The following is a 27046-nucleotide window of genomic DNA, read 5'->3' as shown; positions in this document are numbered from 1 at the left end:
AACAATATTTTGAAACGCAAACTTGATAGACTCGTATTTCTCTTTCTAGCCTTTTAATTTATCTGGAATCTTCTTCATTATATGCCACAAGCACCACCTATGTCGTGTATTAGGAAAGACAATCTCAATTGCTCTTTGCATTGCTCTATCTTGATCTGTAATGATTGTGTTAGGAGCATGCTTAGACATACATGAAAGCCAGGATCGGAATAACCATGTAAATGTATCGATATCCTCATGAGAAATTAATCCACATCCTAGTAGTATAGATTGTCCTTGATGATTGACACCTACAAAAGGAGCAAATGACGTGTCACACATGTTTTTTAAATATGTGGTATCAAATGTCATAGCATCACCAAATTCCTCGTAAACAGCTCTACTCCTTGCATCTGCCCAAAACACATTCCTTAGCCTACCCTCTTCGTTTATATCCATTATATAAAAGAAATTGGAATTGTCGCCCTGCATTTTCAGGAAATACTTTTGAATAGCAGGAGCATCTCCCTCCCCTAGTCGTAGACGTTTTACCTTATCGAGCATCTTTCTGCAGGAAAGTTAAATTCTCATGTCCACTTGCTTCAACCACAAAGGAATTGAAATTATTCTTTGGTCTATATCATTTGTGGCTAACCTCTTTTTATGTAACACCCCGAAATTTCGGGTTTAAAGTTGTATAAGTATTGTAAATTACTAAGTTTGGTAAATTGAGTAAAATCACATTTTTTCGCTTTCTCATCGATGTTTTGCATAACGAAACTAATTTCGGAAATTTAAGATGGAAAACGTTACGTTTTCAGTGGCTTGAGAGTCGACTTTTATTTCGTCGCTCATATTTGAAAACTTCATTCATAAATATTGTAGAGCTTGTCGATACGAGTTCGTGGACACGCAGCACACCTTAATCGGATGTCGTATGTATAAGTTATTATCAACAGAAGTTTGTTTCCTATTTTCGAAGGCTATAAAAGGATTTTTTTTGGAAACTTTCCAAAAAATCAGAAAATTTCCCGAGCTTCTCTCTCCTCTCCCCCGACCCTCATTCCGTCGCCGATTTCATCACCGGCGATCTCCCTCCTCCGGCCACTGTGCACGACACCGCCGATGTCATTGTGACCGCACGACCAAGCCACACCGATCTGTGGTAGCGGCGAACCACACCGAGCCATATCTCAGCCACCGCCGTGAGGGAGCAACTGTGGCATCGGTTAAACCGACGTCGCTGACGACGCTGGAGCTCGAGGCTACGACGGCCGAGGCTACGACGGCGAGTCATCCTTCCTCCTCCTAGGCGCGATTCCACCGGCGGTGACGCTTGAATCGAACCGCTTCAGCTCCGATCTTCAAATCCCAATCCGGAATCTTGCGTTAGGGAGGTGCATCCTAGAGCATAGCAGAACATTATCGAGGGTAGAGCCCCAACTACGAGCATGTCTAACCGTGCGAAAAAACGCTTCGCTCGCAGCCATCTCCCAAGACAAGTGTGGGCCATCGCGGGGGGAAATGCTAAAAGGCACAAGGAATGATGGAAACATATCACCTTCACAGAAGAGGAGGAAATTGGCATCTCCCTACCCAACGACAACACATTCCTCATAGATGCAGTCTTGGGTGAACAGTGGAACGTGGGAAAAATGATGATTGATACAGGATCCACAGTTAATGTTTTCTTCAAGGGATGCTACGAAATGATGGAGTGCAGTGGTAAGAATCTAGTGCAAGACCACGAACCACTGATCAGCTTCTCCAAGAACATAACTCAACTTGTGGGCTCAGATTACATGATAGTACGTATTGGAACTGCGGCATGCACAGTCTGCGTCCAAGCTGAATTCATCATAGTTGATGCCTACCGTTCTTACAACGGGATAATCGGTCGACCCACTCTCAACCGAATGCAGACCTTCATCGTAGGCTACATGATGTTTATCAAGTTCCTAACCCTAAATAGAATAGGGCAGATCCGTGGATCACAATCTGTGGCAAAGAAGTGCCAAACACGCACAACAGGCACGAAATCTTGGCGATACATGCCGCAACAAACTTAACCGACAAAGTTGTTGATGCGAGAGACGGCCAAATGGCTAAGAGGAAGGGAAAAAAAAAGATTATGCCTTACAAAGCCAAGACACCGGCAAATCCCGAGACTTCTTTCAAGAGCATCACGCCCTTACCACAACACCCATAGCGAAAGATCAGGATCTGTGCTACCCTTAGCCCCGCAGTAGAGAGGGATTTAACCCACTTTTTAGGAGAGATCATAGAGGTGTTTTCATGGTCATATGAGGATATGCCCGATATCTCGCATGAAATCATCATGCACGAATTACACATCAAACCTTCTGCATACCTAGTCAAACAAAAGCACCACAAGAGGTCGACAAGTTAAAGGGCATGAAGTTCATTAGGGAGGTCCAATACCCAGAGTGGATTTCAAACTGTGTAAAGGTCTGTAAAGCCAACGACAACTGGCAAATGTGTGTCGATCACAAGAACGTAAACAAGGCATGTCCTAAAGACAACTTCCCTCTAACCATAATCGACCAATTAATTGACGCAACAGTAGGCCATGAGCTGCTAAGCATGATGAATGCGTACTCCGGGTACAACCAGATACGCATGAACCCTGCGGACCAAGAAGCTACGACCTTCGTTACGGACATAGGCCTTTACTATTATAATGCCATGCCCTTTGGGTTAAAGAACGCAGGTGCTACATACGTACGCTACGTTACGCAAATGTTTGATAAGCACATCGGCAGTAAGATTGAAGTCTATATAGATAACATGTTGGTCAAAAGCATCAAGGCCGAGGACCATGTGGCTAACCTAAGAATCATTTTCGATGTGCTTAAACAATACCAGATGCGGCTGAATCCGGAGAAGTCCTTCTTCGATGTAACAACAAGCAAGTTCCTGGGTTACATCGTTAGCCAACGCGGTATAGAGGCCAACCCGGAAAAAGTGCAGGCCATTTTAGACATGGCGCAACCAGTGCTAAAAAAGGATGTGGAGGCCCTTCAGGGGAGACTTGTTGCGTTATCCAGATTCATCTCGCGATTGACAGACAAATGTAAACCATTCTTCAAATTATTAAAACGGTCCAAGAGCAAATTGATTGAGTAGACACCAGACTGCGAGGGAGCTTTTCAGGGGCTAAAAGACTAACTTGCCGCAATACCACTGTTGTCAACCCCGCAACCGGGTGAAACACTATATCTATACCTTGCAATATCCACAACCGCGGTTAGCAGTGCATTAGTCCACCAAGATGGAACAAAATAACTTCCAGCATTTTACGCCGGCATGGCCATGAACGGTCTAAAGATAAGATACCCGACACTGGAACAGCTAGCTCTCGCACTCATTATCGCAGCTAGACGACTGTGCCATTACATTCAAGCTCAGAGCGTTAGCATCCACGTCCTTACTAACCAGCTCTAAAACAAGTACTCCAGATTCCAGAACACTCGAGGCGACTCAGCAAGTAGGATATTGAGTTGAAAGAATTTGACATCGAGTACAAGCCACAACCCGCAATCAAGGGCCAGGCCGTAGTAGATTTTATTGCAGAAATGATTCCCCAAGATGAGACCGATACAATTAACTCTAGTACAACGCTGAGCAACACAATGATGCGTACCAAACCTTCCCCATAGAGATTACATGTGGATGGCTCTAGCTGCGCCGAATCTAGCGGCGCAGGTATCATTCTGAGCGGACCGGGGGAATTGGAGCTGGAGTACACTCTCAAGTTCAACTTCGCTGCATCTAATAAAGTAGCGGAGTACGGAGCACTGATCGCATGGCTACAGTTGGCCCTAAGCACTGGCGCAATGAGTATCAACATATTCAGTGAGTCCCAGCTGATAGTCAACCAAGTCACCAGATCTTTCACCGCCAAGGATGAACAATTTGTAGCTTACTTGACATACGTTACGACGCTATTGACATGATTCAAATTCTATGAAATCACCCAGATCCCGAGGGCCAGTAACACAAGGGCGGATTCCTTATCAAGGCTTGCCACGGTGCAGCTACATCACTGTCATAAATATAAAGATACCAGGGTCGAAGTGCTCCACCATCCTTCCATCTCTAAAACCTTACAAGAGCTATGCCAGATAGAACAACAACAAAGCTCATGGATGGACGACATCGTAGCCTTTAAACGTGATGGCAGACTACCTCAGGACAAGGACGCTGCAAGATAGATAAAGAGGCACACGGTGTGATACCACCTACAAAAAGGCATACTATTCTGCCAAGGCCTTCTAAATGCCAGTTTAAGATGTGGTCACAATTGAAGAAGGCAAAAGAATTTTACAAGAGATTCACAGTAGAGACTGCGGTAACCACTACGACAGCTGTCCACTAGCCGGAAATACACTACGGACAGGCTATTACTGGCCCACACTTGTTGCTTATGCACATGAGTTAGCACGATCCTGCTACAAATGTCAGATACATGGACCTATACCGCGACAACCCTCAGAACTATTAACATACATAGTTAGTCAATCGATCAATTGTGTAATACCATGTACTTTTCCGACACTTAAAACTCAATGTCTCGACATTTTTCTGAAATGTCGGGTTAGTGGTTTAACACTTTGTTGTTAGACTATATGTCGCCATGAGCGCGGAAATGTTTCCGTAATATTTTTCCGTTGCTTAATTTATTTATTTTACTATTTTACAAAGTTTTAAATTTATTTCTTTTACTATTTTACAAAGTTTTAAAAAAATTATTTTATTTTTCTACTTGATTTACTAAAAATCATTTCCTTTGTTTTGCTTCCCCTTTGATTTGTGGCACGTGTGAGAGCCTTCCCCAACTTTTCTTTTCTTCTCCACCGATCCATCTCTTCACCTCTTGCTTTATTCTTTCTCTTTATTTATTCATTCTTCTCTGTGACACCTCAATACAAACAGAGAGCACTGTTCGGCAGAGGCAAGGCACTTGGCCACTTAATTATCTTATTCTTGCTCTCTCCCAAATCTCTTCTCTCTTCAACAGAACACCACCAGACTACTCTCTTTCCACCTTCACCTCATGTCGTCGCCGTCCGGAAAGGAAGCTCACATGCATCATCATCTTCATGTTCCTCTCTTCTTCTGCTACCAGGTGGTGTACATCAATCATCACTTCAATCCACGTATGATTATCGACAAAAAACAATAACTTTGGTTTCCATGGAATCAAACCAGTGATTTTGGACTCCGGCAAGCTTTCTAGTTTTTATTTGGTAACGGTCAGTCCTCCTCCTTAATATATAGTTTTGATTCTACCTTTGATCTTTTGAAATTAAAGCTTGATTGAAAATTTCCCCTTTTCTGCAAATAACACCGACGCACCACCATCATTATTCTCCGATGAGTTCCTTAGATCAAGCATGCTTTGGCAGCGAAAGGGTAAAATTCTGGAGCATTAGCAGTGGTTTAGGATTGAGTTGCAACATCATCAGCTTCGGGGATTTACAGAGGTAGAAAACTCAACTCTTATACCTCTGTGGTGTATAAAGTGTTGTTGTTGTTGTGATGCTATTGTTAATAGAGAAGCTCTACATGTGTTATTGGAAGTTGATCGACAATGGATTTGTATTGTTGTTGTTTTAGAATCGGCTTGGTAGCCGGATTCATTATTGGAGAAACAAGGGTAAATCCCTGGGGTTTTTACTTTTACAAATTAAGCTTTTACAATTATACAGCCAGTGTGAAAATACCCTTTTGCCCTTAATAGAAAATTACATTTTTACTGTAAACTGTTGTACCTAAATAACCTTTTTATGGTTTTATGAATTACTTCTATTGTTTTACCTTTAACCTTGAGTTATTTTTAGTAAAACCTAACTTTAAAATATGGCAACAAATAACGTAACGTCATGTTACGATTAAATGTTAGTTCTGATTTCCGTCCGGTTCGGAAATCAGGAACTTGTTAATTTATAAATGTGTCAGAAATATGTTAATAGCCCTCCCATAGTGATATCGAATGCTATTAGATTTCTGACAGTTATTTAATATCACACTGACTTTAAGTTTGATGATTATCGAGTTTTTAGGGTTTTGATCGACTTTGGTCAACTCTGTCAACTTGGTCTAATTCCTGGTCATACTAGGAATGACTTGGTCAATACCAAGTCAACCTTGGACTTCTCCTGGTCAAACCAGGAGAAGAACAATTCGACCATGATGATGATCATTTTTTCGTATTCAAGTCGTTTAAACGACTAACCATTTTATCAAACGAAATTCAGGACTCCACTGCTTTTGGAACACATGGATCGAAGTACGAGACTTGGACTTCGACACTGTTGTATCAGATAATTTGTTGGGTTGCATCCTTGGTACTGAGACTTAAGTTCTATTTTATTATATCCTTAAGTCTCATGCCACATTCCGTAAACTTTGAAATGGGTTGTTAGTTTGTAAATTGTCAACTCCTTTCTATCTACACTTTTCAATCTATTTAATTCCTTCATTTTAACCTTGTGGTTTCGGGTTAGTAAGCTGTCAACACGTCGGATAGACGTGTTGGTTATTTTCCAATTAGGATTCACGGCGGTTACTGCCATGTTTCGGGCCCTGAAACGGTCCCGGGATGTGACAATAATTACTTGGTATCAGAGCATGGTTCTTAGTACCATCACAGTCTTTCTTGTGCAACCCATTAATCTATTTGAGGTAGGAGACGTAAACCACGAAGAGGAAGTCACCATTCACAAAAACTTGCAAGACATTAGTATCATAGAGATCAAAGAGTAAAGTCTCAATATGCATGATGAAGAAATAATTCATGATTTGAATAAAACTCTGGTATTCAAAATGACAGCCGCTTCGGGAATAGCTTTTGGTCCAACCTTATAGACATGTGCAAGAAGTCAGATGCATACATATTACTATCTCAAAATAACTATGACATATAAGAGATATCCGTCCATAAAAAAATGCACATCATAAAAATCAAGCACATGGCAAGAAAACCACACATGTAAGAAGTAAAATACTCTATATTCTTCCATATAATCAATTATCATGAAAACCAAACTCTAGAAGTATTTTCACAAATAGCCACTGCATGCAAATCACATATATATTAGTACACGACTACTAATAAATAAGAACCTAGAGAAAACTTGCAATACTAGTCACACACATACGATTCAATTTTAAAGAAGATTGCATGTAATTAAAAATAGAACTAGAGCACGTTAGTTTTCATTGGAGGTTTCCATCCACATTCAACGCTCTCCATGCATGAAAATCAATACCATATATAAAGGATCTCATTTGAAGCTTCCATTGAGCGAAATCCATACTGTAGAGCATGGGTGGTTGATTCAATCCTTGGCGTTCCATCTTTAATCCCACAGATCTCACTAAGTACGTTTAGTGACCTGCTCTGGTACCAATTGAAAATACAAGATAGAACAATAACGAGTAATAACAGCGGAATATGTAGAAGAATTTTACTTTTCTATTGAATAAACGATATTACAATGATTACACCTTAATCAATAATAATGTTATTCTCAAAAGTAAAATACTTCTTACTTGATAGTCACAATCAAGCATGAAACAACCTCACTAAGATCGTTGCTTCAAGTGTTGATACAACTTCACTAAGATCGTTGTAGTCACACGAACAATCAACCTCACTAAGATCGTTGTAGTCACACGAATGATCAACCTCACTAAGAACGTTGATGTTGCCACTAAGGTCTTCAATGGAGTCACAAAGATCTTCTAGCACTAAGCTTCTCTTTGTTGTCAATTTTGTTCTCTTTGGATTCACCTCTTTTCTTCTTTTTCTCTCATTTTCTCCTTCTCTCTTTTTCACCTTCTCTTTGGCCGTGTCTCTCCTAGAGGCTTGAAAAACCTACTGCATGTATACATCAAATATATACCAGCCGCATGTATTCCTTAACCTTAGGAATTAAACCTAACTTCCCTTCCTAATACATCTCACATAGAAAAGGAAAAAATCCATATGAATATGGAATACACCTTTTATTTTGAATCATTTTCTATAACAATTCTCAAACACCATTTAACTAAATATATATACCCAAATATATATCAATCTACCCATAATCAAATCGGTGGAGACTTATTTGGTAGGAAAAGCAAACCATAATCTTTTCCTAATCCAATTAGGAAACAACTTCAATTCTTTTTTTGCATATCAAATCTTCTTGACTTGTCCTCCACACATTTGGATCTTCATCAACTATATGGAGGCCAATATATGTCCCTTCAGACGACTTAAGTTGTTGGAGTGATGGTTTAACTTCTGTTTGCGAGCTTCACCTGTAGAGCATATTGCCTCATTCGACGTGCGTTATCTAGTTGACACTTGTTCATTAACATTACATCGATATTTCTCAGATGGATACGAGCATCTCTTTACTTTACTTCGTGACATTTCAAAAGATCTTACAGTTCTTGCTTACCTCAAGGCGACTTCGCCGTTTCCAAAGTATGTTTATTGAACTTTAGTGTACCCTACCTTTTCCTTTAGCAATTGGAAATAATTTTCTAGTTTTCTTACAAACCGAAGTATTTGACTTTAGTTTGTGCCACAAATCTTTGCACTTTCACTTTTTGACCTTCTGACTCGAGTCATTTATTTTGACTCTGGCTACATTTTGTGATCAAACTCTGTCTTTTGAGAACTTTATTTGCCACAAACTTTCATTTTTTTATGACATGTTTTCATTGGAAAACTTTCTTACTTTTAAATAGTTATTTTCCAAGTCGGAACCTTTCCTTCTTGTTAAATGTCACCTTGTTGTGACTTGTTTCGTTTCTGACTTTCGATTAAAGATTGTAATCGTTTGGGTAGCTGTTCATTGTTAGCTATTCCATCTAGTTTCATTTTTGGAAATTAGTAATGGCTTTCAAATCTCATTGCAGGTAACTAAGTTCTTTTCCTTCTGAACATACGAGCATATAGGCTATATATAATTATATAAATACAGTTTCTATCTAGGGTGAAGCTTCACTCTAAATTTATAGAGTGAAGTTCCAATTTTGGCACACTTTTCGGTTAAATGTTTTCACCATAAGCGATTCAATATTTAGGTATGTTATTCAAGATCATCTCTACAAAATTTCATCTAATTCAGACATCGTTAAAGTATTTAAATTAGATTAAATCAATGAATGAATTAAAACTAAACGTGAACCGTTCGTGTAAATCTCATTTTTGAAAGCTCAAACCATTGTCAAATTGGATGAAACTTTGTAGCGATGATCTTGAATAACATACATAAATATTAAATCACTTATGGTAAAAAAACTTGACCGAAAAGTGTTTAAAAATTGGAACTTCACTCTGTAATTTTAGAGTGAAGTTTCACTCTGGATAGAGGCTTTATATAAATATATATATATATAATTGGAAGTTTAATTTTACCTTGGCTGTATTGAATTCTCTGAGTTTGAATAAGTTGAAATTTGTGCAAAAACTATATGCAAATGTGATTTGGAAGATGATATTAATAGTCGAGGAGCTAGAAGCCCAAGCTTATGATCTGTGCAAAAGAAATGTGGCCTACTTGTGATGATGGTATTGCTGAAGATGAGGACGTACGCTAGTTGCATGGATAATGCAAATATTAGATTTTCATATGTTGACTATCTATCCACACTTGGATGTTCTTAGTTGTAGATTTTTTTTTTTCTGATTGAAGATTTATGAAAGATATATGTAAAAGTGCTCAAATTGTATACGAGGATGAGTTGATTAGAAGTTGGTGTTATGGCATTATTACTAAAAATAATTTAGAATCGGAAAGTGAAAGGAGGAGATGGGTTGAGTTTTGTCTCCCATTTTTATATTGGGGGGGGGGGGGGGGGGGTATTAGTCACTGTCGGCGAGATCCTTGCCTGCCAACCCGAATCATGTTCTGAGCAACCCTTGTTCACAAGGCGTTGTTCGCCGCATATTGATTCTCTCGCTGGAGTCGGAGCTCAAACGAGGAAGCATATACTTCTTGATTCCGGAGTCTTCGGTGCCAGACAGTAAGAAGAAGAAGAAAAGTAGTAGCGGCGTCAAGATATCGTCCAAGAAGCTAAGCAGTGGTGACGACGCCACTGTCTGCGAATGTGATCGACTCAGGGCTGGCCCTGGGGTAAGGCGAAGCAGGCCAGCGCCTGGGGCATCCAAATTAAAGGGCCTCCAATTTTTTTTAAATATAAGTGGTGTTTTTCACATGCATGCTCTCTCTCTCTCTCTCTCTCTCTCTCTCTCTCAAGGCCAATAAACTCTAAGGTTCTGCAGGCAGCCGAGCAACATAGGATGATAGGATCCATTAGAAGAAGAACTGGAGAAGAAGAAAGTTAGTCAGTTAGAGAGAAAAAAAAAGAATAATCTTCATAAAGGTATGATCTTCGTTCGTCCATGTCAATTTCATCTCTCAAGCTATTTTCCTATTTCTTTTCTAGTTTGATCATAATTTGAAGCTTCATATACATGGCTAAGTGCCTAAGTGGCTGACTCTTTCACTATAATTGTGTAATATGCTATGTTAGGAAATAAAAAAAAATGATAATCATATTGTGATAATAACCTATGTGATATTGTATTGATGTCCAATTTTTTTTTAAATACAATATTATCATGGCTCATAAGAGAATTAGAAAATTCAAGTCTGGGGCTAAAAAAAAGAAAAGAAAATAAGAGGATTGTAGCTCTACATAAACCTCTAGTTGGCTCATTTTATAAGTATTATAGCAACAAAAGAAGAGTAGAGCATGTGAATGGTCCTGATGTTGAAGAGGAAGATATTGATAAAAATAGTGATCATGATGTTGAAGAGGCAGAGATCGATGAAGATAGTGATCATGATGTTGAAGAGGCAAACATTGAGGAAGATAATATTGATCATGATGTTGACGAGGCAGATTTTGAGGAAGATAATAATGATCATGTTGTTGAAGAGGTAGGGATTGAGGAAGATAATGATCATGTTGTTGAAGAGGCAGGGATTGAGAAAAACATTGAAGTTGTTCACAGTATAGAGCCAAATCAGTTAGAGGAGGAAAATCATGATACCATCAATGAAAAAAGTTACATTGCAAATTCAAGAGAGGAAGCTCCTTTTGACATGGATGATCCAGGGAATTGGAATAAGATAGACAAAAATATTACTAATTTTTTGGTTGAAAGAGGCCCCAAAAGAGATAATAATGTGGTCTTTCTGAAAGATAAAAGCAATAGGTCTTTTTCTTCTTGGCATTACTTTAAACAATTACCAAATGGAGAGAAACAAGACCGAAAGTGGCTGGTGTATTCATTTTCTTCAGATAAAATCTTTTGCTTTTGTTGCAAATTGTTTGCAATGAAGCATCTTGTGGGGCAACTAGCTGAAGAAGGCATGAATGATTGGCACAACTATTCTGATCAGATTAAAAGTCATGAAGAAAGCAGGTATCACATTGCAGCCATGAAAAGTTAGATTGAGTTGGCAAAACAATTGAAATTGAAGTTAACAATTGATGCAAGTCTACAGGAACAAATCAATTAAGAAAGAGAACATTGGAAACAAGTATTACAAAGGATTCTTGCAGTTGTGAAAAAGACTTGGGAAAAATAATTTAGTTTTTCGTGGAGATAGTGAGAAGCTATATGAGGACAACAATGGTCTCTTCTTACAGATGATAGAATAGCTTGCTGAATTTGATCCGAATATTAAAAAGCATGTTGGATGTATTGATAAAGATGAGGTTCAGTACCATTATTTGAGTCCCAAAATTCAGAATGAAATTATTCAATTGTTGGCAGGTGAAGTGAAAAGCTCAATCATCAGCAGAGTTAAAGAAGCCAAATATTTTTCAGTTATTCTTGATTGTACTACAGATGTAAGTAAAGAGGAACAAATGGCTTATGTACTACGAAAATTGTCAATGTTTCGACTACACCGGTTATGGTTGAAGAATATTTTCTAGGCTTCTTGAAGGTAGCTGACACATTAGGTCTTGGACTGCTTAATGAACTTCTATCTGAATTGAAGACTCTTGGACTTAATGTAAGTGATATAAGAGGACAAGGGTATGACAATGGATCCAACATGAAAGGTAAAAATAAAAGTGTGCAAAGTAGACTACTTGCGATGAATCCAAGAGCATTCTACACGCCTTGTGCTTGTCATTCCTTAAATTTGGTGTTATCTGATATGGCTCATTGTTGTTCCACAACTGAGTCTTTCTTTGGTGTAGTGCAACAAATATATTGCTTGTTTGCAGCTTCTACAAAGAAATGGCAGGTTTTTAAAGAGCATGTGTCAGGTTTTACTGTGAAACCATTATCAGAACCTCATTGGGAAAGTCGTGTGGAGAGTGTCAAGGCAATAAGGTATCAAACACCACAAATAAGACAAGCTTTGACTCATATTGTGAACAGTAAAGAAGATTACAAGACAAAAAGTAATGCAGATGCTTTAGCAAGATTCAATCTTCAAAATTTTGAGTTCTCTTTGGGTATGGTTATATGGTATGATTTGTTATATGTTGTTAATAATGTCAGCAAAATTCTGCAAAGTGAAGATATGCACATTGATACAGCCATCAAAGAAGTGGAACGACTTCTTTCTTTTCTTCAAAGGTTCAGAGAAACAGGATTTGAGGAGTCTTTGGTTGAAGCTAAAGAGATTGCAAGTGAGATGAAGATTGAACCGGTATTCATGGGAAAATGGCCAATTCAAAAGAAAAGACAATTTGATGAAAGCTCTAGTGAAGAGGTGACACTATCAGCTCGGCAATCTTTTAAAGTCAATTATTTTTACTACATAGTTGATCAAGCTATTTCTTCCTTCAAAACCAGGTTAGAAAATTTTTCTTATATTTAATCATTAGTTAAGGAGCATAATATTATATATGTGTTTGATATTTATTTATTTTAACCAGATTTGAACAGTTTAAGACATATGAAGAAAACTTTGGACTTTTGTTTGATTCAGATAAGTTAAGGTCAGCTGATAGAGATACACTGAAGGACTTTTGTGCTAACCTCACAGATATATTAAAGCATGGTGAGAATTCTGATCTTAATGAAGATGATTTATATCATGACTTGCAAATGTTGTGTTAAGACTTACCTAATGACACAAAAAGAGCTATAGATGTGTTGAATTATATAACAGAATCGAATGGCTGCTATCCACATGCTTCGATTGCTTATAAGATTATGCTAACAATACCAGTCACAGTTGCCTCTGCAGAAAGAAGTTTCTCAAAGTTAAAATTGATCAAAAGTTACTTTCGATCTACTATGTAACAAGAGAGATTGAGTGGTTTGGCTATGATATCTATAGAAAAAGACATAGTTGAAAAACTTGATTGTGCAGATTTAATTAGTACATTTGCATCTAAAAATGCAAGACGCGTTATATTTCAATGATATTTTTATATTTTAATATGATTTTTTTAATTTTTTTTCTTGTTTGTCAAATATCTAGGGCCCTCCAATTTTAGTTCACCTTTAGATCTTTTTGTAACAAGGTTGGCCCTGTTGATACTTAAAGGAGATCGTCTCAGATAAGAAAAAATCCTCATCACTAACAGATCGCCGGACCGGACGATCACTCGGAGCATTTCAGCCTCAACTTGAGAGCATTTATGAAGACTAGCAGTTTTCCGGTGCCGGAGCATGACGTATTTCCGGCAAAGTGCTTCCCCTTTTTTGGTTTCTTTTGTGGATATATATATTTTTTGTTACCTTTTGTTTTGTTTTTGGGTCTGCGTTAAATAGTGACATGTTCAGAATTCCAGTATTCATGGTCTGTTTGATTTTTCAGAAAAGATCATTACATGATCAGAGAGAGAGAAGAGAGAGAGAGAGAGAGAAGATTTGTAATACACAAATTGTTTTACAGCTTGAAGTTGCAAGTAAATATGTTTTCTTCTCTTCTTTCTCTTTCGATCTCATGTTTTAAATGGAGGTGGATATTATAATGCGGCAGCACATCTATTGCCAGAACCAAAATGAGTGAAATGAAAGATGAAAAAGAACAAAGAGGAGAAGTTGGATCATTCATTTACTTGTAATTTGGGCTTTCAATAGTTAGGAATTCAAAAGAGTTTGTGTGGTACCAACGATCTGATGTGAGATTTAGACATACAAGTCTTGTAACACCTTAAGAGTTAATCGAATAATTGTACACCATATACCTAACTTCTCAAATTGAGCAGAGGAAGATCATTGTGTGGTGATTTTCTCTTAGTGAGAGTTTAGCTCGAGATTTATGGTTTCGAAAATTAACTGCGCTAGAAAACTAATTACCATTAATAATTATGCATACGTACATACACATGTGTTTTGTAATAAGTCATTTCTTCGTTTACACTTCACTTGATTTCCTTAACTTTCTAAATATCTTAATTACTAGCACTAGTAAAAAAACAGATGGAACTGAATTATCGAGCTTGTTTGTTGATCTTGAATTACTTGATATACAAGTCAATATCGATCATCCATTAAATGTCTTAATAATTTTCCTTTGGTACGTACTTATAACCTTTTCTCCATATAGTTTTTTTTAAGGCATATAGTCCTTAGGATATAGTGTTCATTATGTTTTTGGGGTCATTATTGTTTGTTTTTTTGGGGAAGCTAGGGAATCATAATCTTTTCTCATAGCATGGGAATTGTTATATCTACGCGGTCTTGTGCTGCACTAGCTATACTTCTATATTCCATATGCATAACATTAATGTTATAAATACTTGCGTACAGATAAAATTTGATTATAATAAACTTTCCGTGTGGAGAATTATGTCTCCTAACCATGGGACGTGCATGCTAGCTAGCTAAACCTAATTGATAATTAATAAGAGGGGGATGTTAGTATAGGAAGAGCGTTCCACTAATTAGCGAACAATTTGAGAGGGAATATCGGGTAACTACTTCGAAACATTTATAGAAAAAAGGAGTAGACTATAACTTCATTAAGGTTAATGATTGTGAGTTCTACGTTTATTCTTAAGCTAAGCCAATAGGAACTTATATTATTGTCATTTCTTCTTCTTCACAGCTCAATAACATGGTGCAAGCCACTTGGCACTTATGGAAGACTTCCGTCATTAAGTTGACGATGATTGAACTCCTAAGTGGTCACATGTTGTGGCAGAAACTTATATATCAATATAGATAAATAAAAAATTCACAAGAGCGTATTCCACGTACTAATTAAAGTACCTTGTATTAATAATGTGCGAGCAAGTCATATACGTTGTAACGTTGATAGTTCATTAGTTCTTCAATTCCGTTAGTATCCCTTAATGCCTTAGTGGTTGAGATTTATGTACGACGTCTTTGTTGGTCTTAAACGGTGATTTCTACCATTACATATTATGCGTGTTGAATTTTCGACTCCTCTCTAATTGATATTTTTCTCTTCAATTATCGCATTATGTACATCTTCATCTTTACTCAATCATCCATTAGATGTTAGTATAAATAGACGAGTACGTAATATGTTATAATTTATTGTTTATTTTCTACTTTCACCTACCGCTATTTTATACTGTTTATAGTATATATTAATACGTATGTATAATGTCTTTACCAAATTAAAATACCATGTATAAATAAGAGATCGAGGGACCTTGGTGTTTGATGAAGGACAAGAACTCCAGCCCTTATATTATTATTAGGTCATTATCTTATTAGCATAAATCGAAAAGTTGTGAGTTAGCTACATCTTGAAGCTACACAAATTTAAATGCAGAACAACCTGGCCTGGTAAATCTTCCTGTTAAAATCCTATTTCATATTACTCAGTCCTCACATGGATTCTCTCTTCTTCACTCCCATTTCTTTTTTATCAGAGACCATTTATATTATTTGTTTTACACATCCCTTTTCTCAAACTCCACCCAATTATGTCTACCGTTTATATTAATGTTTTAAACCACAAGCCGGCATCGATTTGAGTTTTTGTATAGATCTTGGACTTCAGTTTTTCCAGTTAAATACTTAAATATGAAGGAAATTTGTCATGGGGAATCATGTGAATTGTTGGTTTGAACCAATAGGAGATTGGCAGGCATTTGATCAAACTCATATATAATGGATTAATTTGATCACTGATGAGTTAAACAAAATGAGATGGGAGATCCCCAGGAAAAGAAGCATAGAGTAAAAAAAAACTAATGAACTTATATTAATAGATATGAGAGTTAGGACCAAAATGATGCAAGGATTCACAGGTACGGTTTTAGTCGCCGAGACGAACTTGGTGAATCTCTCTTGATGGGAGACATCAAGTTAGTTTGAGTTCTTCTAGCTGTGTGTGGATGAATTTCAAGTCTAACTGTCTAAGGGAGTCAATTTATTTTTGCAATGTCCCAAAACCTCAAACTATTGTTGTATTCAACCTCAAAAACATCTGAAATGAACGCACAAAAAACTTTAAAAAAAATTATAAGTATTTAAAAATTTGAATGAAGACGTACTATTCTAACTCAGGTTAAACATCATTACTCTTCCATATGCAATATGACGAATTGCGAGATTATTTGTTTTCCTATCGGGTGACATAGGGTCAATTTGGTCCCGAGGTGATTTTTCCAAAATATGCGTTTGCCGATTTAATTAGCAGCTGCTTCTAAAAACACCATTTTGTATTTTTATAATTTACCTAAAAGTTGCATTAGAGTTCATGGACTTATGAAATAAGCTGTTTACCAAACACCTTAGTCAGATTATTTGAGAATTTAACCTCATAATCTATGCAAAACTCATGGTCAAATTCAGCCATAGTACCCGATTGGAAATATGATAACAGCTAGCTAGTATATGGTAAAATTGCTCTATCTATAGTGGACACATGCATAGATGGCTCACTAGGCCAAAAACGCCTTCATACCACACATTTCAGACAACATATAATTCATATATGTTGTCTAAACTTTTCTTAACCCATTTGGACAACATATAAGTGAATATGTGATGTCTCTAAATTTGAACATTTCAAATTTTTTTAAATTTTTTCAAGATTTCTGAAATTTTTAATAAGGTGGGAAACATCATACAACATATATTATATGCCCCACTTTGATTATGTTTCTAGTTTTGATAGCTTCATAACTATCAACTTTGGCCAAAAGATATAATAAACAATTAATGCATTTCTATTAATCTTACCGCTTACACGATATGTGATATACGATTATTAGATGTCATTTATCTTTTTTATTTGATTGCTCATGCTATATCAATGTCATTCACACAGATATACATACATGTATAGATAATCTTACAAATCAAATTTTTGTAGAAACAGTTCACTTCTGTTGGTTGCTTAGGATCATATTGGAGTCTTGACATTATTTGGGTTTTTGATTGCAATGGTGCTCTGTTTTTTACCCTTCAAAAGTAATAAGACAGTACATAAACTGATGAACTCACTACTATTTTCTGGTAATGCACAAATGTGGGATATATGTTGTGGCTACTTGGGTTTCATACTACTGCAGTATTGATGATTACTTGATCATACTTACCTCATGATATGATTCTATTGTAAATTGCCGAATTGATGAGTTTATTCTTTTTGATTTACTTAGCTGAAGTGGAAGTGGAATTTGAAGGTTGAAGTTGTTACAGTAATTAGCTTAGTAGTGGCTGGAGGGAATTGAGGTAAGAAGCCATATGAATTCTTATATTCTACAAACTATTTTCTAAGTAATATGGTTATTTTTGATTTGGCTGTTAAGTTCAATTATGAACCAATATAATGGAGATACGTATAATGTCGTAGCGTTTGTTTTTGTGTTTTATGTGTTTCTAATATATATATATATATATATATATGTTGTGTTTGTATGTTGTATATTGATGTGGTATTTAGATTAATAGATATATGAACACATTGTCTGTGATATGAGTGTGAAATAAGAGCATTATCTAGCCTGTAGTTTAACATGTTTGTGGTATGTCTATCTAGACACTTACGTAGCATGGATAAGACCTGGATGATTGCTGATAGAAGATCAACAAAGTTTCAGATAGGATTCGAAGTTTTTTTTTTAAAGTTTGCTTTAGCTAATGCAAGCGATAAAACAAGGATACGGTGTCCTTGTTTTAAATGTTGCAACACCGATTGTTATTCAATTGGAGTTATAAGGAACATGTCTACTTCAACGACATTTGGAATGCATATACCTGTCATGGGGAGGAGTATGCCACAGATGCACAACTGTCTAAATAAGTGGACATGCCATTAGATCTAGGGATGGGCTATCCTGAGGCAGATGCATATGATCATGAGGATGAAGAGGTTTCGAAGGATTGTAATGCGTTTTTGAGGTTTGTGGAGGATGGATACAATCCTTTGTATCCCAGTTGTACAAAGACTACAAAGATGAACGCTTTAATACAAACTGTTCAATTTGAAGACAAAGCATGGAATGACAGACTCTTGTTACTCTGATATGCTACTCATGATAGGGCAGTTGCTTCCTGAAGAGAATGCCATGCATGATTCTTTTTATGAAGCTAAAAAATCACTGGCTGCACTGGGGATGAAGTATGAGAAGATCCATGCATGTCCAAATGATTGCATTCTTTACAGAGGAGACCATGCAGCAGCATTAAGTTGCCCCACTTGTGGTGTTTCACGGTGGAAGTTGGCTGAAGATGAGAGTGAGAAAGATGGGGTTCCCGCGAGAGTGTTGTGGTATTTCCCACCAATCCCAAGGTTCAAACAGATGTTCCGATCTCCGAAAACGGCTAAGGATTTGACTTGGCATGCAAATGGTAGGAAAAAAGATGGGAAGATGCGACATCCTGCCGACTCAGCTACTTGGGATTTAGTGGACACCAAGTGGCCATAATTTGGTGCTGAACCTAGGAATCTTAGGCTAGCCCTATCTTCAGATGGGTTTAATCCACACAACTCGTGTAGTAGCAACTACTCTTGTTGGCCAGTATTTCTTGTTACATATAACCTTCCTTTGTGGGTTTGCATGAAGAGGAAGTTTATGATGTTAATTTTATTAATTTATGGACTAAAAAAGCTTAGGAATGATATCGACATCTATTTCCAGCCTCTAATTGATGATCTTTAAAAATTGTGGGATGGGGTTGAAGGAGTATATGATGCGGCAAGAGATGAGTCATTTACTCTTAAGGCAGTCCTATTTTGGACAATTAATGATTTCCCTCCATATGGAAATTTATCAGGGAGCGTTACACATGATTACAATGTTTGTCCAATATGTGTGGAAGAAACCAAACCACATAGGCTGAAATATAGTAGAAAAATGGGGGGTTTATGAGGCATCACCGTTTTTTTAGCAAGACATCAGTCATATAGAAAGCAAGTTACTACTTTTGACGGTGAGATTGAGGAAGGTATAGCCAAGACACCACTAACTGGAGAGAAAGTGTACTCAAGAGTTGAAAATCTTAAATGTGAATTCGGAAAGGAAGTTTATCATACTCCATTCAAGGGTCCGGAAGAGGACAAACCTTTGCTGGAGGAAAAAATCAGTATTTTTCCAATTGATTTGCTGGAAATACCTTCCTGCTAGAAACATGCTTGATGTAATGCACATTGAGGATAATTGTACTAATGCCTTGATTGATACCATATTGAACATCAAGGGGAAGACGAAGGATGGAGCTAAAACCAGATTAGACATGGTTCACATGGAAATCAGAACCGATTTGGCGCCTAATTCAGGGGAGGGAAGCTGCCTTTGGCCAGTTGGAATTTAGAGCTAGCGGAAAAGATAATTGTTTACAACTCTTTTTTTTGGTATGAGCCTTCCCTCATGCTTCTGCTCAAACATAAAGAATTTGGTCAATATGAATGATTTGAGTCTCGTTGGTCTTAAAACACACGATTGTCACATAATCATGCATAGTCTTCTACCGATTGCTATAAGATCGGTCTTTGAGAAGCTAGTTCGATATGCAATTATTCGGTTATGCTTGTTTTTCAAGGCCATTTGTAGTAAAGTAATTGATGTTTCCACATTGAAACAGATGCAAATTGACCTTGTTGACACTGTTTGCTTGCTTGAAAAGTTCTTCCCACCTTCATTTTTTGACATTATGATCCATTTACCTGTCCATTTTGTTAGAGAAGTTGAGCTTTGTGGTCCTGTGTTTTTACGATGGATGTACCCATTTGAGAGGTATATGAAGGTATTTAAAGGGTATGTTAAAAATCGCCAATATCCAGAAGGGTCTATTGCTGAAAAGTACATAGTTGAAGAAGTGGTGGAGTTTTACGCAAACGTATGCTTTATGAAGACACCGCTACTACTGGGCTTCCATCAAAGAAGGTTTTGGGACTTTACAACGGGTGTAAGTCCTTATCAGGGGCAACTATGGTATCTGTTGGCCAAAGGAGCTGCAACTAGCACACCTTTGTATTATGCACAACATTAAAGATGTCCAACCACACTTCATGTAAGTATGTTTTTATCATTTACTTTTGTATTCCATTTGGTATATATTTGGTATTGAGCATAATTATTTACTGATTTTCTCATCATTTTACATAGTGAACATATGAAAGAGTTGGAGTTGGCTTTTCCTATAATGAAGAGAAACAAAGCCTGGATGACTACATAACAGAACCAAACATTTGCTCCTTGGTTCAAGAAGAGGGTAAGTTCTTTTGTCACTAATTTGTATGTTCAATTTCCATAGATCTTTATTTACATTTATTTATGAATTTATTATCATGTTATTTTATTAATGTCAGAATGAAATTGGCAGGTTGCAGGGGAAATGAGGAATCTTTCTCATGAAGTTTCAGAAGCAATAAGGTGGATATCTGGGGGTCCAAGAGCTGAAGTGGCAAGTTACCAAGGTTACTATGCCAATGGCGTTGATTACAACACCAAAGACAGGGATAATGTCAGTTCCGTTCAAAACAATGGGGTTTTTTAAATTGCTGATGCAATGCAAGTTGTAAGCGCAAAGGATCAAAACCCCATAACTGATCAGCCTATGGACTTTTAAGGTGTGATAGATTTGATTTGGAAAGTTGACTACCACAAATTTAGGGTGTCATTGTTCAAATGTGAATGGGTAGAGAAACTAGGGGTGTTAAAGTAGATGAAGTTGGGTTTACTTTGGTTAAATTGAATAGGATAAGGCACATAGATGAACAAGTCTATCATGTTACTTTGGTTACTTTGGTTTACTTTGGTTACTTTGGTTTACTTTTGTCTTAGCTACACATGTTAAACAAGTTTTGTACATTAATGACCCTCTAGATATGGAGTGGTCAGTGGTAGTGAGGTGTCCGGATTTAGACTACAGAGGGGATGTGAGGAAGAAGTGGAGTTAGAAGACATAGAGGTGGAGCATGCTTTCATTTCCACCATGCTTTCAGTCGAGTCCTTTAATGATGTAGAAGGTCACTAGCCAAGCATTTATATACGAGGTGGCGATGAGGGAATTTGGGTTGAAGAGCAGTGAATTATTCTGATTCTCGTGACTTAGTGTGTCTGTGTACCATTAATTGTTGTTGTTTGCTGTTATTCCCAATGATAACATAATATTTAAATAAGTTGTATGATGTTTAAATTTTGTGTGATATAAATATTTGTGTGCTGGCAGTTTCAATTTATGCAAGTTGAATTATTGAATTGTTTGTGTGATACTTGTATGTGCAAGTTTCATGCTGAATATGTAGGTTATTTAATTTTAGGTTAATATGTACATTTTTCAGTTGCTGATGACATTTATTTTTCAGATTATGGCATCAAAACAAGGAAGGCAGGTTGTGAATAGGAGGATAGCCAAGGCAATTTTGGCTATCCAACAAAGAAGTTCAACACTAAGATCAGCCCCACCAGAGAAAGAATCAAACCATCCTCTTGTTGTGTAGCCTGAAGTTTAACGTGATGATCCTGAAGTTGTTGTGGAGCCTAAGAAGTAGTACAAAGGAACAAGGCTGCGACGAAGGCCTCCTCAAAATAAGCTGGTAGATCTAACAAGTCAGTTTCAGTGTCAACTTGCGGTGGAAGTTCTACCTCTACTAAGAAGAAGGCAGCAGGGGTAAAGGCTACAAAGAAGAAAGCTGCGAAGGCAAAGCAATTAGAGGACAATAAGACCGGCGGTCTAAAGTTGCTCAAGCGAGGGATGGTGACAATGTCGAGAATTGTCAAGCTTGTGATAAGGAATGAAAAGGTGGTTGTGGAAATCAATGAGAAAGGCCAACCCTTTGGTAAGGCAGCAGGTGAAATGCAGTCATACATCAGTGTATTAGCACGTACAACAATCCCATTAACATTGCATATTGGCGGCTTGTAAACAAAAAATACCCTAATGCAAAATAGAAAATATGGGAATGTCAATTGGTAATTAGACTAAGTGTCTTTCCTTAGCTTATGATTTTTATACTTGATGCACATTGATTAACATTAAAACTAACTATCTATCTTCTCCATGTACATAGGAAGCATTTATCCTCCCATCTCAATGTCGCAAAGTTGTTATTAAGTCAGCTGCGACTAAATGGAGGGACTTTAAGTCTTTCTTGACCAGAAATTATAACATGCCCTACTTGGTTCAACCATAGCTACTTGAGAATTCTCCAGAAGACTACCATTGCGTATCTTAGGAAGTATGGACTGATTTTATGCGTTCCCGTTTGACTCAGAAATTTTTGGTACGTATGTTGTGGGAAAAATAATTTATCTACTAATTTAGTCTTTACTTGTTTTGGTTTAAGTGGTAAAAGAGAAGAAAATAAATGGCTGAAGTGTATTGTTATTGATGTTGCACTATGAGCTTTTAGAAAACAGTGGGAATATTGAGGCAACTCATATACAACCTATTACTACATATAATGAAACTTTACAACTCATACACAACATATTACAATATGACAGGTTTGTTTCTCAACATAAGTAGTATTCAATATTGTTCCTTAATACATGACAGGATTTGTGTGACGAACAAATTGCAAACGCTAAGCTAAACTTGTACCCCCATCATATGTCAAGAGGAGGATATATAAATTTATATGCAGAACTGGTGAGGTTTTGAGTGATATAATTTTAAATTTATTATTTTAGACAATTTTTAGATTATAACAACCTTGTTTCTTAAAAAGAGTAAGACCACTCCCATCTCTAAGCTTTGTCGCGCAATATTGTGGATAAAGGCGCGAGTGAAGTAAGATGGATTATTCGCACGACCTGAGGTTGCAAAGGTTGCTAAAACAATTGTAAGTGTGTTTTAGCTTGTTTTTAATCATTTCTAAGTCTTTTTTTCATATTTGTGTTCAATTGAGCTTGGTGAGAATGAGAAATTATGACAATACAATTTTTAAAGTAAAGCGAAATTATTTCCATCTCTTTGCTAGAAAACTAAATTGGTTTGAATAACTATAATTTGGCCATAATATCCTGTAGTGCAACTCCCAACACTTTCTCTGCAAATTCACGAGCTGGAAATTATTTGTTTTACCAAAATTTATTACATGGTCATAATACTAGACCGAGTCGATTTCATCTTTTGGTTTAATTTGACATGCTAGTTCTTATCTACAATTGTGTGTTTTTTTATCCCTATAGAATAGTCACCACAAGCTAAGTCATGTACTTCAACTAAATTATCAACTGCCTTTGTATATGTATCAGGCTGAGCTAAAGAAAAAGGAGGAAACTGGGGAATTCAAACCGGAAGGATCACGTGATGTGCTAACAGAGGCCTTGGGGACTGATGAGCATTCTGGCAAGGTAAGGGGTGTTGGTGGTTACACGCATAACCCTGATACCTACTTCAACTTGCCGCTAGGATGGAACAAAAAAGAAGAGTGTATCAACGAGTACTATGAAGATGTAATTAGCCTAGGAAAGACAAGCATGGGAAGAGGAGAAAGCAAAGATGATATCAGACTGGGCTGCACAGTTTGATGTCTTGGCAACAAAGGTTGAGGGAAAGGAGTCGTATGCAGATTCATTAAAACCACCAACACCTTCAGCTGCTAATGGTTCAGGCCAAGGGAGTTGTTCCAGACTTGCGGATAAGCTTGCGAAAATCGTTATGGAGGATGGTAGTATAATCAAGAAGAAGTTGGTTATAGGGGTGGACGAGCCTCTAGTTAGGAATGAGGTTCCGAAGTTTGATCATATTATATGCAACGTTCTAAAAAGCGCTAGGTGGTATGCAGGCGGACAGCTACCTCCTAGCGCTTAGATGGTTAGGCGGCCTCTTAGGCGGCGCCTAGGCGGTTTCGAATTATTAAATATTTATTTATTTTTATACATATATTTAAACTATTTTAATGATTAAAAATATATAATGATGTTTAATATTCATTTTAAAAATACTTAAAATAGTCTAAATTCACATAACTTAAGTAGAAAGTTCATAAACAAATATTTGAAGAAAAGATAAATAATGAAACAAATGCAATAATACTAAATCTCAATTTCTTTCTCTCCAAATTATTTCCTAACTCATTCAATATCGGACTCAAACTTAATATTCATATTTCGTTCTTCTTCTTCTATTGATGAGATTAAGTTTTCAGAAAATAGACAAAGAATCCATGTATACTTCCTCTGTTAGTTCTCCATGAAGGAATGCATTCTTAACATCAAACTGCCTAAGTGGCCAGTTCGAGTTAGCAGCGACAGAGAGAAATACCCGGATAGTGTTCATCTTTGCAACAGGTTCAAATGTCTCATCATAGTCTATGCCATATGTTTGGGTGAACCCCTTTGCTACTAGGCGTGCTTTATACCGGCTTACTGACCCATCTGGATTATGTTTCACTGTAAACACCCAACGACATTCTACAGTCTTCTTGCCATATGGTGGAGGTACAATCTCCCAAGTATTGTTCTTTTGTAATGCTTCCATCTCTTCCTCATTGCTTTCCTACATTTTGGATCTCCCAATGCATCTTGCACTTTGTTAGGTATTGATACAATAGATATTTGATTCACAAATGACTCATATGACTTAGATAATCTTTTGGTAGATATAAAATTGGCCACTGGATACTTGGCTTTAGTCTGAAGGGTAGGTTCATATTTTTTTGTTGGTTGTCCCCGAGTAGACCTATTTGGCATAACATATTGTTTGCTATTAGCCCTAATAGAATGACTAACCTCAGATGAGTGATCTTCTGTACCATGAGAGCATTGGTCAGGGTTTAAACAGTGGTACGGGAGACATGAGGGGCAGTTGTGTTGTCAGCTTCTGGTGCCTCAATCTCTTGAGTGACGACCTTCGGTGGTGCCTGTGTGGCTGACACATTGGTAATCTCAACAGAACCTGTTACCATATCGACTGGCTCACTTGTCTCCCCCTCTCCATGATACAGCTCTTCAAAATATGAATTCTCCCCCTGAAGAGCAGTATCAGAAGAGGAAAAATAACTCATGTCCTGAAAAAAGGTAACATCCATAGTGATATAGTACTTCCGAGTAGGGGGATGATAGCACCGGTACCCTTTTCTGATGTCCTCTGTACCCAACAAACACACACTTCACTGCCCAGGCATCCAACTTAGAACGCTGATGTTGTGGAAGATGTACAAAAACAACACAGCCGAAAACACGGGCATGAAGATTATGAAAAGAGGGTAATGAGACATTAGATGCAAGCATCTCATAGGGAACTTTCCCCTGAAGGACACGAGATGGAAGACGATTAATAAGGTGGGCAGAAGTAATGACAACATCACCCCAAATGTATTTAGGCATGTGGGCACTAAAGCGAATACATCGAGCCATATCAAGTAAATGACGATTTTTTCTTTCAGAAACCCCATTTTGCTCAGGTGTGTAAGGACATGTTGTTTGATGAACAATCCCGTGTGTGTTAAAGAACTCCTGAAAGACATGATTCACATATTCCCCCCCCCCATTATCAGAACCAAGAACTCGAATGGTGGCATTATATTGTGTTTGGACAGAGGTATGAAAAACACGAAAAGCTGGAAAAACCTCATCTTTACTTTTAAGAAGAACAATCCAAGAAAGACGTGTGCAATCATCAATAAATGACACAAAGTATCGCATTCCTCATACAGTAGACTCTTTAGAGGGTCCCCAAACATCAGAATAGATTAATTCAAAAGGAATAAAACTTTTAGGAGAAGTACTAGGGGAATAAGTAGATCGATGACTCTTGCCTAAAACACATGTCTCACAACATAAACAAGACTCGTCCACACTAATAAATAAAGTAGGCATGTATTTTTCATAACACTAAAAGATGGATGCCCTAAGCTGTAATAACCCTATTTTTCAAAACAATATTTGGTTTAATTTGAATTCTATAAAATTTCGAAATTTATTTAGAATGAATGTGATTGGTGGCGACGTTATGAAACAAGAAACGGAAACGTTCTCGGAACGGTTAATTAGAAAAACGTTACGTTTCCGCAACGTATATATCGACTTTTATTCCGTTGCTCAGTTGCGAAAACTTTCTTCATGAAAGTTGTAGAGCTCGTCGATACGGGTTCGTGAGTATGTGACGCGTTCGAATCGGACGTCGTACGTAAAAGTTATTAACGACGGAAGTTAGTTTCCGATTTTAGAGGGGGGTTTAAAAGGAAACTTTGTGAAGTAGGGTTTCCAGTTTCAGAAACCCACTTCCTTCATTCACCCCGCGCCTCCTTTCTCTCCCTCTCACCCGATTCTCCCTCTCCCCTCTCGGCTTCACCACCGATCTCCCATCTCAGAGAGACGTGGTCCACACCGCCGGCCTAGGAGGCACCGCACCACCCCCCGCAGGCAACCCCAAGGAGGACGCACCCTCTCACGCCGCGCCGGAGCTCCACCAACATCTCCAAGTTGCTGCGTTTCCTCCGCCGTGTCAATGCCAAACTCCGGTGGTCTCCAAGCTTGATTGAGGTGAGGGTTAGCATGATTAGGTTGTTGTGATGCTTGATTGTCGATTTGTGGTTGTTTGGTTGCGATTTGGAAGAGATTGGAGGAGGAGGGTTTTGGAGGAGATGCCGCCGCCTTAGGCGGCGCGTGTGAACGCATGGTGGTGCCTAGGCACGGTGTGATGCTGTGGGAAGGAAGAGGGGAGGGAGGACAAGAG

The 27046-nt window shown here is 37.6% G+C and overlaps 2 protein-coding genes across 2 annotated transcripts; both read left to right on the top strand.

Moving 5' to 3' along the window:
• Positions 1-8896: 8896 nt before the first annotated feature.
• On the top strand, positions 8897-11465 carry LOC126787497 (uncharacterized). Its single transcript, XM_050513371.1, has 2 exons — positions 8897-8919; positions 10742-11465. Exons 1-2 carry the CDS (start codon positions 8897-8899, stop codon positions 11463-11465), a joined length of 747 nt encoding a protein of 248 aa, XP_050369328.1.
• Positions 11466-11933: 468 nt separating this feature from the next.
• Positions 11934-13096, top strand: LOC126787496 (uncharacterized). The gene is made up of 4 exons (XM_050513370.1): positions 11934-12084; positions 12253-12361; positions 12533-12829; positions 12913-13096. The coding sequence occupies exons 1-4, from the start codon at positions 11934-11936 to the stop codon at positions 13094-13096; spliced, it is 741 nt and encodes a 246-aa protein (XP_050369327.1).
• Positions 13097-27046: the final 13950 nt, after the last annotated feature.

Source organism: Argentina anserina, chromosome 3 (assembly GCF_933775445.1).
Source record: "Argentina anserina chromosome 3, drPotAnse1.1, whole genome shotgun sequence".
NCBI classification, from domain to species: Eukaryota; Viridiplantae; Streptophyta; class Magnoliopsida; order Rosales; family Rosaceae; genus Argentina; species Argentina anserina.
The sequence above is the reverse complement of the archived record's forward strand: the minus strand, read 5'-3'. Positions and strand labels throughout refer to the sequence as shown.

What these genes read in the sequence shown, in the direction of transcription:
- LOC126787496 (XM_050513370.1), top strand. Translation starts at nt 11,934, where the DNA reads ATGGTTGAAGAATATTTTCTAGGCTTCTTGAAGGTAGCTGACACATTA. An exon ending in CAATGGATCCAACATGAAAG is followed by an intron (nt 12,085 to 12,252) that starts GTAAAAATAAAA and finishes GCTTGTTTGCAG; the next exon opens with CTTCTACAAAGAAATGGCAG. An exon ending in ATTTCTTCCTTCAAAACCAG is followed by an intron (nt 12,830 to 12,912) that starts GTTAGAAAATTT and finishes TATTTTAACCAG; the next exon opens with ATTTGAACAGTTTAAGACAT.
- LOC126787497 (XM_050513371.1), top strand. Translation starts at nt 8,897, where the DNA reads ATGGCTTTCAAATCTCATTGCAG. An exon ending in GCTTTCAAATCTCATTGCAG is followed by an intron (nt 8,920 to 10,741) that starts GTAACTAAGTTC and finishes TAAGTATTATAG; the next exon opens with CAACAAAAGAAGAGTAGAGC.